This window comes from Colletotrichum gloeosporioides (assembly GCF_011800055.1).
Source record: "Colletotrichum gloeosporioides strain Lc1 chromosome Unknown consensus_11, whole genome shotgun sequence".
NCBI lineage: Eukaryota > Fungi > Ascomycota > Sordariomycetes > Glomerellales > Glomerellaceae > Colletotrichum > Colletotrichum gloeosporioides.
The window spans coordinates 383,656-395,990 of NW_025544656.1; the positions used below are offsets into that span (position 1 = coordinate 383,656).

The 12,335-nt window shown below is 54.5% G+C and overlaps 7 protein-coding genes across 7 annotated transcripts; 3 read left to right on the forward strand and 4 right to left on the reverse strand.

The window, feature by feature from the left end:
• Window positions 1–294: 294 nt before the first annotated feature.
• On the reverse strand, window positions 295–1,881 carry GCG54_00013782 (uncharacterized protein; the record flags this gene model as incomplete). The annotated part of the gene is made up of 2 exons (XM_045413630.1): window positions 295–1,495; window positions 1,787–1,881. The coding sequence occupies 2 exons, from the start codon at window positions 1,879–1,881 to the stop codon at window positions 295–297; spliced, it is 1,296 nt and encodes a 431-aa protein (XP_045269701.1).
• Window position 1,882: 1 nt separating this feature from the next.
• GCG54_00013783 (uncharacterized protein) lies at window positions 1,883–2,782 on the reverse strand (the record flags this gene model as incomplete). The annotated part of the gene is made up of 2 exons (XM_045413631.1): window positions 1,883–2,179; window positions 2,477–2,782. Coding segments are annotated over 2 exons (603 nt in total), but the record flags the coding sequence as incomplete, so codon positions are not given.
• A 1,395-nt stretch (window positions 2,783–4,177) lies between these two features.
• On the forward strand, window positions 4,178–4,483 carry GCG54_00013784 (uncharacterized protein; the record flags this gene model as incomplete). Its single annotated transcript, XM_045413632.1, has 2 exons — window positions 4,178–4,280; window positions 4,335–4,483. 2 exons carry the CDS (start codon window positions 4,178–4,180, stop codon window positions 4,481–4,483), a joined length of 252 nt encoding a protein of 83 aa, XP_045269703.1.
• Window positions 4,484–5,176: 693 nt separating this feature from the next.
• Window positions 5,177–6,055, reverse strand: GCG54_00013785 (Translin-associated protein X; the record flags this gene model as incomplete). Its single annotated transcript, XM_045413633.1, has 3 exons — window positions 5,177–5,744; window positions 5,800–5,817; window positions 5,874–6,055. 3 exons carry the CDS (start codon window positions 6,053–6,055, stop codon window positions 5,177–5,179), a joined length of 768 nt encoding a protein of 255 aa, XP_045269704.1.
• A 379-nt stretch (window positions 6,056–6,434) lies between these two features.
• GCG54_00013786 (GPI mannosyltransferase 1) lies at window positions 6,435–7,746 on the forward strand (the record flags this gene model as incomplete). Its single annotated transcript, XM_045413634.1, has 2 exons — window positions 6,435–7,141; window positions 7,191–7,746. The coding sequence occupies 2 exons, from the start codon at window positions 6,435–6,437 to the stop codon at window positions 7,744–7,746; spliced, it is 1,263 nt and encodes a 420-aa protein (XP_045269705.1).
• Window positions 7,747–8,190: 444 nt separating this feature from the next.
• Window positions 8,191–10,996, forward strand: GCG54_00013787 (uncharacterized protein; the record flags this gene model as incomplete). Its single annotated transcript, XM_045413635.1, has 6 exons — window positions 8,191–8,227; window positions 8,289–8,354; window positions 8,405–8,487; window positions 8,539–8,690; window positions 8,743–10,758; window positions 10,780–10,996. The coding sequence occupies 6 exons, from the start codon at window positions 8,191–8,193 to the stop codon at window positions 10,994–10,996; spliced, it is 2,571 nt and encodes an 856-aa protein (XP_045269706.1).
• Window positions 10,997–11,148: 152 nt separating this feature from the next.
• Window positions 11,149–12,297, reverse strand: GCG54_00013788 (Cytochrome b5 reductase 4; the record flags this gene model as incomplete). The annotated part of the gene is made up of 1 exon (XM_045413636.1): window positions 11,149–12,297. One exon carries the CDS (start codon window positions 12,295–12,297, stop codon window positions 11,149–11,151), a length of 1,149 nt encoding a protein of 382 aa, XP_045269707.1.
• Window positions 12,298–12,335: the final 38 nt, after the last annotated feature.

Genomic DNA, 12,335 nt, shown 5'->3' on the forward strand with positions numbered 1-12,335 from the left:
CCGCCCTCAACAGTTGCAGAGCCTGTTCTTGTGAAGCCTTATTTATGAGAGTGGCCAGAGATGTGTTGATCTTGGAGACAACCTCCCGACCTTGAGGATTGCACGGCGGGAACGCAAGCAATCCGTCGCACGACAGCTGATTCCGATCAGTGACATCAAGGAATAGGAGAAACTCAACGACCGCCTTCTGACCAAAGGTTGCGGCCATCCGCAACGGTGTTCGTACAATACGCCTGGCCTGATCAGATTGATCTGCATTCTTCTGCGGCACGAAGAACTGCTCGGGCGTGTTAATCAAGGCGCCAGCATTCCGTCATTGGGACTTCCGAGGGTGAGCAGGAATTCAATCTCTTTCACGCAGCCGCATGTCTCGTCTCTCCCTGGCCATTGACTGAGTATTGGATCTGCTATGGACAACAATGAATAGCAAGGCAAGTAAGAGCCACTCGATACTTTGAACTCGGTCCAGGTATCGACAGGGTTTTGATGGAAGGTGCAGAGCATATTAGGGGTTTGAGGAGTCAGGGGCAGAGCTTTCATGTCGACCATCTCAATGATGTTCCGCCGAATACAGTCAAAGCAGATTTGACGAGCCTTTTTGGGCTGATTTGGATACCATTTGGCAGAGAGCGCATCGACGTAGTAGTAGTTTCGTAGAAAGTCGGTGCCAAGGACAGCCGCTGCTCCCACGTCATTGGCGGCCATTTCAAGCATATTTCGGTACAATGCGTGAAGTTTCTGAGCGGGGTTGGAGGAGCTCGCCGAGATTTCGCCAATGGACGCTGAAGCCCTGACAGTTCTCTCTGGCCCCTCCGACAACATATTCTTCCAGATATCTTCATCCGGGTCCATTGTCTTGCGACAGACATCAGCCATGAGCGACAAACATGCGAGGGTTCTCTCGTCATCACGGCCGCGAACCTCCATGTTGAGCTCGATGGCTTGCATGCAGTGAGATTTGGCATGATCTAGATCCGACTTGAGAGCGTACGTCTCAGCAAGTAGGCGGTGGACGTCGCTCGTTTGTGCTGGATCGAGCTCTTCCCTCTCTAAAAGGGGATTTAAGATGAGTAGGGCTTCTTCCGCCTGGCTAAGCTGAACCAAAGCAGTGGATAAGATGAGTCGGATGTTAATGTTGACATCGTCATACGCAAAACCCTCAGCTTGTGTCGTCCCGTAAGATTGAAGTAGGCGAACCACCCCGCCAAAGTTTGGTTCTGCGAGGAGAATTTCGGCCTGAACAAGACGTTGAGCATCCAGATGTAGAACAAGACTGGGATATCTCTTGCGTAGAATCTCGGCGTCTTTGCTGTTGGGATCCGTTTCACCGAGAGCTTCAGCAAGCGTGCGGATCAGACCAGGATCTTTTTCAGACCCAGGCTGGCCTTCAAGCACTCTAACAAGATGCGGAATAGCCTTGGAGAATTGTTCGCTCGCAATCATCTGTTCGGCGTGCTTGATCCGTCGCTGGTTAAGTTCGTCGGCAAGGCTTTGACTGCTGAAGCCCGTTGCTCTCGATCTTAACGAAGTGGCCTCTGAGGTTGGCGCAGTCGATATGCTTCCGGCTCGGGTTGATGCGGTATCGGACAGAGATCTGGCATCGTCGCCGTTGACGTCGATTGCCCAGTCTGAAATTTGCCTGTGCCTACCTCCTTGTATGTATGGGCCGAAAGCCAGGCCGGCACTGAGCATTTCGCCAAAGTCTACCTCTATGGGAGCAACAGAGTAAGGACCCTATCTCGTGCGGACTGTCGTGTTCCGGGAAAGAGGGCTCATCGGGCCGGACAACATGGATTTGGCATCCAGGGTTGTGGCTGCATGCTTGATGCTGCCGCACAGTCCCTGGGTTGCCATTATCATCGAGCGGGTTTCTTCGAGCATCTCAAATGTCAATTTGCAGGTCTGTAAAACTTGTCCTTCTCGAAGCTGTCTCTTGCGCATTTGTATCATGGGGCTCCTCTAGCTGAAGTCTCACCAGAGTGCTGCTGACGCGGGACAGACGTTCAGTAGCATTTGCTGAAGATGTCAGAAGAGCCAAAGAAGCTTGGCGGGCGCTGAAAGAAGTTTGTGACCCTTTCTTCGGCTCCGCCAGAGGCTCTGAGCTGCTTTGATAAGTGACATTACTGTATTCGGTCTTTTTGGATCTGGCCTGCTTGATGTATAACTCTTGGGCCATTAACTCCGGTTGATGTTCTGTTGTCGACGTCTCTAAGTCCTGCATTCGTTTGGCGAGATCTTCAACCAGCATGGGAATCTTTGCCGTCGTAAGCGGATTATTGCACGCAGCTGCGTTGTACCTACTACGAGCCCTCTTGTTAGGGATGAAGGCCGTCCAGTCTGAAACCTGGAATAGACAGATGACTCACCCTGAATGTACTATGACTGGAAGTTGAAGTGCACCTGTGCAAGTTGCGATCTGCCCCCTGAGCGCATGGATTTGATCATCATAACGCTGAAAACGTGCATACGTCCTCACGGAGGTCGCCCATGATCTATCGCGGTGTATCTTGACAAAAATGTTCGAAAGCCGCGTGTACGCTCGATCGCATGATTTGATGACCGGGATGAGCTCTGCGTACCGACATACATGCTCGCCGAAAGTGCCGCTGGAGATGCAATTTTCCAGTAGTTTGAGATGAATCCTCGTAGCCTCGAGTTGAGACTCGAAGTCCTCGATCCTGTCGTCGTCGATGCGTCGGATGTCATGATGCGCGCTGCTGGCAACTTGGACTGTCTTTGAGAGAGCGACCACGAGCTGGAGCACGGCTGTGGCGCCGCCGATTACTTCCACCGTCGCGTATGAGGTTCATGAGGTTGCGAGGGAGAAGCCATGGCCGTCAACACCGATAGACTGCCCATTCGAAATATCAGCGAGAGCTGACGTGGAAGGAAGCGGGGTTCGAGGGGCTTGATCAGGCGGCAAAAGGGGTTGACAGCTATCTGTTGGGAGGATTCTGCTTGCATTCCAGATCAGGCTCTGTCCCGCGTTGGAGCGAACTATTGATTTTCTCTACTGCGCCGCCACACTATGCGTGCGTCAGACACGGTAGGATCTTGCGCCATTCCTCTTTCTGATCAACTGGTGACGTTCGTGGTTAAATTTAGATGGCGGCGTTCGCGAGCATTCCCAGAAGGCAGAAACTTGCGTATTTTGATGTTCTTGTGCAGAGGCCGATAAGCATAAACAAACTTTGTTGTTGGATGAATGAGTCTTCAGTCATAATAGAAGTCAGGACTTGTCTGGCTTTCACCAAAACAAAGAAAATCGAGTTTCCGCGGGTTGAACCTCGCTCTCCGCGGACGCGTGAAGTTCATATGGATAGTGGGCTAGGGCCTCTTGAATAATGTCAGCGGCGTTAAGTGTGAGGGCCCGTTTTATCCGGAGCTTTCCACTCGTACGGGGGAGTCCCCCATAATAAGATCATGCTTTCTAATAATAAGAGGCTTTGGGGGCCAGATGGCAGGCCAAGCCCTACTGCGTACATGTACTAACAGTGACCGATTGTACACTCGACAGGATCCACAATTTTGAGGCTTGCAGCACTCGTGAGCTGAGTGCTGTGCCAAAATGCCGCTGACTCGCAGCCTGGTACGACTTGTGATGTAGCCAAGAGTCGAGTGTTGGCTCGCTGACCTGACTCTTGAGTCTCGTACGGGAAAGGTTGTTCTTCTTTCTGCAAGAGCTATATGTCTCCTTGATGAGAATAATGCCTTTCCCAAGGTATTGTGCGTTCTTCAAATGCTTTGAGACAGTACGGCAGCATTCGCTTATTGCCGACGGAGTTGGAGTCCGCGTCGAGTTGAGGAGCGGATCCCCGGTCGTCCCGTGTTGAATAGTCTTCGAAAGTTTGAATAGTGGGCTCGGGGAGACAGAATGAACCACTCTAATATAATAAGTTTTTAGACCACCAGTTCTGGGTTGATCCGAAGAGTACGGCAACGTCGGAGTCAAAGCTGGCCTAGGCGGCCGCGGCTTGACAACCCACTTCCCCTGATAATAGGACTTGGCAGTTGCTTGAGAGTTACGGAGCGCTCCAGTTGCATCAATCCTAGCCAACCACATAATGTATCTATAAATAAGGTATGTCCCTGTATCAAAGCTCCTTTGTAACATTTCATTGTTACGCTTCTTCAAATCCAACACACACTCATTCAGCCACCTTTCAACGCTGCAAAAATGCCTTCTACTCTGAAGATCGCCCTTCTGGCCTTCGCCGCCTTTGTCGCCGCGGTACCATCCTCCCCTAAAAATGATGATGGTACTCTTTTCGCAGTAGAGAGTCAGTCGAAACCCTACATGTTCCGCACTACCTCGTTGACCCGATGACATACAGAGCGATGCGAGGCACTCTATGCCAAGTGCAATGAGAACAGCGACTGCTGTGGCCCCACACCGGTCTCTTGCAACTACATCCCCATCTGCGGCAACAACCGCTGTGTGTCTTATGACCCTAACACCCCGTACAACCCTACGTGCTTCTAAACAGCTGCTACGTGTGAGCTTGACAATGGGACAGTGGGGTGGGTGGCAAGGTCAGGTTGTTCTTAGCAAGCACTCAAATAGCACAATAATGCGTTGAACAAGCCAAAGCAACGCTTTCGAATCTTCATATTGACCCCCCAACAACACGAGACTCGAAGATTCGCACACTGCAAAGTTTGGCGCGAAACAAAAGCTAAATGCGTTGATCTTTGGTTCCCTTATCCTGAGTGGTGATGGTTTCCTTTCCTCATGAGATACAGAGCATATATCCCAACCCTGCCGATGGGAAATTTGGATGGTGTTAATGGCCGAGGATAGTTCTGCTCCATGACCGTCATCATTTGTACCCGTGAAAGAAAAGAGACCAATGCAAGTAGGAGTGATATTTGACACATTACTGGCAGTACTTTATTCCACCAGTAATTGCGGATATATTGAAAAATCGGTGGGCGGCCTCGAGGTCAATCTAACGTCAGTTTGGAGATGCCCGCATGAGCTAGCATCTTGCCACAAGCCAGCGAAACCGGATCATATCGCACCCATGGATCCATAAGAATTGAGTCTTTCCTTCAGTATTTTGAACGCCAGCCCTCCTACCTTTCAGGCCGATCACTGCACATGGTAACACCCTCTGACTTCGTCATGCACGCCGGACAATATTGTAACAACGTCAAGCAATAAATATCGTCTTTCTCACTCCAGCGAAGACGGGTCAAAGTCCTCTTTCATGTCAGGCACCCAGCCCTTTGGCCTCTCCGTACCCCGAATCGCCAGACCGTAGCCCAGCTTCTCCACCTTGCGCACCGACTGCCTCATAACCTCCATCTTTCCTCTGAAGTCCTTAGTCGGAATCTCGGGCAGGATCTCGAAGCAGCTGCTCAGCTCGTGGATATCCTGCAGGATGTTGCGGCCCTCAACGCCGGCGAGCTGTCCCGTTTGGGCTGTCGTGACGGTGGCGAAGCGCATCATCTCGCCGAACAGGTCGAAGAGGCCGTACATGTAGTCGTTCTCGGTCAGAGGCACGTTTGCCGGGACCGCGGCTGCCGTGTCTTCTGGGCTGATCAGGGTCTGGGTGCGCAGGTAGTGAGTGAAGGAAAGGGCCTCGACAAGCTCCTCGAGGCAGCGAAGGGAGTAGGCGTAGCGATAGCGGTTGATGCCCTGGATGTCGCCCTCGATTAAGGTGAGGTGGTTCTTGATCTCTTCCATGCGGGTGTTGAGTTCCTTCTGAGCGAAGTTTGGGAGTTCACCAAGCTTGTTGACTCTGTATCTTGTCAGTGGTGCACTGTTGGGGTTGGACGTGCAGGAGCTGGGGGTACCTTTGGCAGGTGAAAATTCTGTTCAATCGTTAGCCAATACATCCCGATTCTGCTCAAACAAGGAGACAAATTACATTTTTTTGCTCAGAGCAGTAACGTCTCTCGAGGCCTTGATGATGCGCTCTCTCCGGTCATGGTGCTCGTCCAGCTCGTCGCGGAATTTGGTGAACATGGGTGTGAACTGCGTCACGGGTGCCGCGGGTTTCTGCTTGGCCTCGTTGGACCGCATGTTTCCGTCACGATCGCGCTTAGACATCGTGAGTTTTGTTGCAGCGGTTGATGAGTGCCAGTTGATAAAGTGCCCCGCGATGAAGCCGGTGATGCAGTTTGATGGTTGATGCACAGGGTCAGAATTGATGATGGGATTGATTGGAGCAGAGCCCCCGGGTGTGGGTCCACACACGGTGTAGCGGCGGGTGCGGGTCTCTGCGCCAGCCAGGGGCTTGCCAGTTGTGCCCACGTCACTCAAATTTCCCCAGTTGGGAAGGGGAAGCTAGGACTTGAAGCTTCAATAACCACGAGACATCAGCAAATCGGAGCCCGGTTGTTGCGATCGAATATTGCACGGTGTTCATGGCAGTTTAAAGTGTCGCATCTTCTCGGAAATACGGGGAGAATTGAAACACCGCCCAACGATGGCCGGCCTCAATGCGCTCTTCCGGCCCGTGCCGCTCTTCGGCGCCGCCGCGCTTCTCCGCGTCGGCATGCTCTTCTATGGTCTCTGGCAAGACGCCAACTCGGCAGTCAAGTACACCGATATCGATTATCTGGTTTTCACCGATGCCGCCCGCTTCACAGCGCAGGGGCGCTCACCTTACGACCGCGAGACCTACCGCTACACGCCTCTTTTAGCATGGATGCTCGTTCCGACCGCCTGGGAGGGATGGTTCTCATTCGGGAAAGCGGTTTTCGCTGTAGCGGACCTTTTGGCGGGATGGCTGATTGTGCGCATTCTGAAGAGTCGCGGCGTCGATGAGGGAAGGGCTTTGAAGTTTGCCAGCATCTGGCTTCTCAACCCCATGGTTGCGACAATCAGCACGAGAGGAAGCTCCGAGGGTCTACTTGGTGTGCTGGTGATGGCACTCTTATGGGCCGTTTTGGAGAAACGGACCGCATTGGCTGGTCTGCTGCTCGGCTTTGGAGTGCATTTCAAGATCTACCCATTCATCTACGCACCGGCAATCGTCTGGTGGATGGATGATGAGACCCTGGGACGAAAGGGGGCTGAGGGTGCGAAGTCTCTTCCTGATGTCCTTGTCAACTTCTTGAATCCGGGGAGGGTAAAGCTGGCTGCCGTCAGTCTTGCAACATTCATGGGTCTGAACATTGCCATGTTCGAAATGTGAGTCTTAAATGAACCTCTCTTTGGTTGCCATGCTAAGATCCTCCAGCTACGGCACCCCGTTCTTGGTGCATACCTACTTTCATCACGTCACTAGGATAGACCACAGGCATAACTTCAGCCCGTATAACATCCTTCTCTACCTCAACTCGGCACTGCCATCCACAGCGACCATCAAGGTTGAGTCTGTGGCATTCTTCCCTCAGATTCTGCTCTCGACCATACTCATCCCTCTCGTTCTGGCGAAGAAGGATCTCGCAACTTCAATGATGGCGCAGACTTTTGCATTTGTTACCTTCAACAAAGTCTGTACCAGCCAGTACTTCCTCTGGTACATGGTCTTCCTCCCGCTCTACCTTCCCAATTCTGCATTTCTGAAGAGCCCGAAGCTGGGAGTGACGGCGCTGGGTCTTTGGGTTGTTTCTCAGGCTGCATGGCTGCAGCAGGGATTCCAACTCGAGTTTTTGGGATACAGTACGTTCTTCCCGGGCCTTTTTGCTTCCTCGGTGGGATTCTTCTTGGTCAACTGCTGGATCCTAGGTGTCATCATTGGTGACGGAGCCGACACGGCGAACACTGTCAAGACCATTAAGGCCAAGAGTTGATGTAAAATTACACAGGCAACAGTGGCCTCTTCATTCTGAATAAATCTAGATTTCTCAAGTGTGGCTCTCACAGTTGGCTTGAGTGAAACGGTCGATTCGGCCACAAGGGCTCGTAGGCAACCAAGTACGACCCTTCAAGCAACTCAACTTGAGAAAGTGCAATCGCCAACTACCTTATGGCAAGGAAAATACCTTGATTGAAGCTTTCAGGTGCAAACGAGCCAGGTTCAAAGGTGCTGTTGCCTGGAAAGTGGCCACGTGATTAGGCGTCACCTTCCCGCAGGAGCACGTCCAAACGCGATCCAACCAGTCGCGCAACTTCTCCCCACCATTTCGCACCTTGCAGGCCAAGCACCCAACGACTTTTCCCAGCGCCACAACGTCCTCCCATTGCGCAACGATCTGCAAACATTTTATCCTGTGGATCAGATACTTACTTCCGCAATGTGGCTGCTGGAGAACGAGGGAAACGCGCTCGAGGGTTTGTATTGAGCTTCCTGCTGACAGCTGCCTGCGACACGAGCTAACGCGATTAATCACAGGCCGGCGCATCTGGCTGCGCCCCGGAAAACTGTATCTCTTTGGCCGAACATCCGCGAATGTCGAGCGTATGCGATTCCGCTAACTCCCGAATGACTCACGTTGCTGACAACTGCAGCCGGAACCCTCACGATCGCCCACAAGACCATCTCGCGCAAGCACATGACGATACAAGTCGACAAGGTTCCCGAAGGCGACAGCGTACGTTGCAGTCGAGTATACATAAGGCAACTCTGCTGACTGCATTCGCAGCAAGATTTGTCTAGTCGGTCGACGATAACGATCGAAGACCTGAACACGAAGGCGGGCACAACGGTCGATGGACACAAGTATAAGGGCGAGAAACATGTGGTGACCGAAGCGACGGCAGAGATAAAGATTGGCGGTTGCACAGAAGTCTTCCGGTACGGCAGCACTCTGTAGCGAAAGATTGAACTGCTGCTGACCATTTTCAAGGCTGACGTGGCACCCGGTGGTGCTGACCTTCAGTTTCTCTAGTCGCGAAATGCAAGCCGACCCCTTCTCCCGACTGCGAGCCGACGTCGAGCAGCTGGACATCAAGCTTACATCCGAATACGATGTCGAGCAAACGACACACGTGGTGGTGAAAAAGCGTAATACGTCAAAGGGCCTTCAAGCTCTTGTTAACGGGAAATACATTGTGACTGACTCATTTGTGGATGCGATTGTTGCGGCAGCGAGTTCGGAGCCAACAGCTATATGTGCGCTGGAGGATAACTTCGACAGCTCCTGGCCCGATGCCTTAACTCACTTACCTCCACGTGGTGGCGAACCTGTTGAGCGTCCCAACGCTGCCTATTCCCCCGATGAGGGCCGCCGCGACATCTTTGAGGGCTACACATTCATTTTCTACGAAAAGGGCCAGTTTGAGACTCTTCGCGCCCCCATCATCAACGGCAAGGGCAAGGCGCTTTACACAAAGGTAACCCCCAACTCGACTACTGTCGACGAGTTCATTCTGTACGTCAAAACAGAAGCAGGCGAGAAGGGGCTTGGATGCTTTGAAGACGGTAGCGAGGGACGAGGTGTTGTTGTCGTCCGCTATACGCCCAGCAAAGGTGATGCTCTGGCCTGGTATGCGGACTTCTTCACTCAAGTCTCGCTCCGATTGGACCATAGGCCCATTGAGCAGAACGAGTTCCTTGAGGCAATTCTCGTCAAAGACGCCAGTATTCTGCGTCGGCCTCTGGAGATTGACCCTACTCAGGAGCCTCCACGCACAGCGCCGCAGCAGGCTTCGAGCAGTGATTCGATGGATGTTGACCAGCCCGCCCCTTCACAACACACAGCCCAAGAATCCGCACCGTCTGCTCCACCAGTGAGACCAGCTCGTGTGCGAAGGGCAGCCACCAGACGTTTTGCTGGATTCGATAATGACGACGATGATGATGATCCTGTGGTCCCCAAAGAACCAGAGGGCGTGCCTGTCAACGCTGAACCGGAGACCGAGGAGGGGTTATTCGTGTCGCAAGAGGCGGCCGCACTTGATGAAATCCCAGAACCGTCACAAGAGACGAGAACCAGGAGGTCGCAGAGGAAGCGGCCTCCAGTAGAGGATGACAGCATCATGGATGATATTATCCCAAATGCAGCCGCAGCCAAGCGGCGACGGATTGAGGCTGGAGAAGATCCAGACCCGCGACCTAAGGAGCCCGAACCTCCAAAGGCTCCTGAGCCGAAGCCTGCTACAAAGCCCAAGAAGGTGAAGCAAGAGATTGACGTCCTCGAAGTCGCTCGCAAACGACGTGAAGAACTGGAGGCTGCGGCCAAGGCCGAAAAGGATGACCTTCGCAATTTGCCAGCCGACCTTGACTTGGCAGAGATTGGTCGGAACCAAACCACGGTGGCCATGCCTGTCCGTCAACGGCCGGCTACCAGGACTCACGAGGAAGACGTAGCAAGTGGCAGATGGAACCCTGCCTGGAATGGACGCAAAAACTTCAAAGGCTTCGCACCCCGTGGCGAGCTCACGGGACGACCGCGCCAGAAAGTCATCGTGCCTCTGAAGGAGGTCAAGAAGAAGGATTATGGCATTGGCGATGAGTACTGGCTTGAGGACGACAGTCAGAAGAAGAAGAAAGACGACACCCAGAAAAGCGGCAGGAATACTAGTCAGAAGAGTGGCACCAGTACTGGTCAGTCTGCCACTTCGCGACGTGTGTCACTTCAAGATCGGGGCACAATTAGCGTTGTCAGCAGCGACGAAGAAGATGAGACGCCTGCACCCGAGCCTGAGCCAGAACCCGCCCCATCACGATCGAGAAGCTCCCGCGCCACGACGACACAGTCTCAAGCTACTAGCCAAAGTCAGAGGACGACGCGCGGCAAGAGAGCAGCGCCGCCTCAGGCTCCGGCCGATGAACCACCTGCCAAGAAGACTCGAGCGGCGAGGAAACCTCGAGAGGTGGCTGATAGCGATGAGAGTGACGATGACGACGGGCTGAAGTTTAAGTTTAGGAGACGCTGAGATAGCCCCAAAGCTGATCCGGAAGGCCTGCTGTTCAAGTGGAGCGACGAGTCCAAGGAAGCTATAATGCGAAGTCGTTCAAGAAGGCGCGCAAGGAGCCGTGCCAGTGAGGCCGGCGAGGGCGGCAAAGCCAGCGGGAACGATGCGGACGGCGACGCTGAGATGGTTGACTACGACGACAGCGAGAAGGACGCGGACGACGGTGCTGGGGAGGCCAACTAGCGATGTTTGTATGATTGCGGTCGCTGTGAGCGGTGCGTCTATTATGGGGGTATCACTCTATCAGTATCTGTATGCAGGGTCGACCTGTTAATACACAGCGTAGTAACCGTATGTGCCTGTCTCTCTCTTCTAAAATGTGCAAAAGAAGGGGTTTAATCCATCTCATCCATGGCGCTCGGCTTCGCGCCTTCTTCCTCGTCCACCAGCAGCCCGACCAAACACGCTGAAAGCATAGTCTCGTAGTTGACCCAGGGGTGGATCTCCCCAAACAGCTTCGTGCCGTCTCGTCCGGCGCCGCGGAGCAGCTCGGGCTCGCCGGCGGGGTGGTAGGGCAGGTAGGGGGTGATGTTGTAGACGCGGCCGCCGAGGGCCATCCAGGCGTCCTTGCCCTTGCGGCCGGTCATCTTCTTGAGCATGGAGGGGGTGACTTTGAGGTAGGGCGTGGAGGGGGGCAGGTTGCGCAGGTCGGCGTTGGGGCCGGAGATGCGCGCCCAGTCGAGCGGGGAGTGGCCGGGCGTGAGGATCACTTTGCGGCTTGGTTTGGAGGGTTTGGCGGAGTGTGTTGGCGGTGGTAAGAGCGAGGAGGAGGAGGAGGAGGGGGCAGGGCCGCGGTTGGGGACGGGGCCGCGGGCGCGTTGGGGGGAGTTTGCGGCTGGGAAGGCGGCCAGGCGGGGCGGGACGGGACCTCGTGAGGAGGATGATGGTGGTGGTGGGGGCATGCTGCCGCGGCCTGGGAGGTTGTTTGTCGGAGGAGGCTTGCTGCCACGCCCGGGTGCCGGAGGTGGCGGCATGCTTCCGAGGCCTAGGCTCGGGGCCGGGTTCGCGCCTGTGGTGAGGCCGGTGGAGGGCTCGTTGAGGGAAAAGGAGGGGACGGCTGGTCCGGCCGGGGTGGAGGGGTTGGCTTTGGGTGTTGTTTGCTCCTCCTCTGGCTCTGATATCACCGGCGTCGAGGCTGGGTTCGCGTTCGGACGGCGGATGATCGTGGGAGGAGGAGGCATGGCGAGGGCGTCGTTCTTCGGTGCCGGTGCCGGTGTCGGGTCGGGGTCTTCGGGGAAGTTGATGGATGGCGGGGCAGGTGCGGCTGCGGTGCGCTTTTGCTCGTCGGGGCCGGCGGTGCCGTTGCTTGGATTCTTCTCATCGTTCGGCGGGGAACTTGAGCGTGTCTTTGGCGGCGGCGGGAGGGATGAGGAGGGACGCCAGGTCAGGAGGAAGGGCGGCATGAAGGGGTGTATCCATGGCGGAGGGGCGACGATGACCCAGACGACGGAGGCGATGATGAGGGAGACGCCGATGTAGCCCATTTTTTGTTGTCCTTGCTGACGTCGCGTTGGGAGAGGCC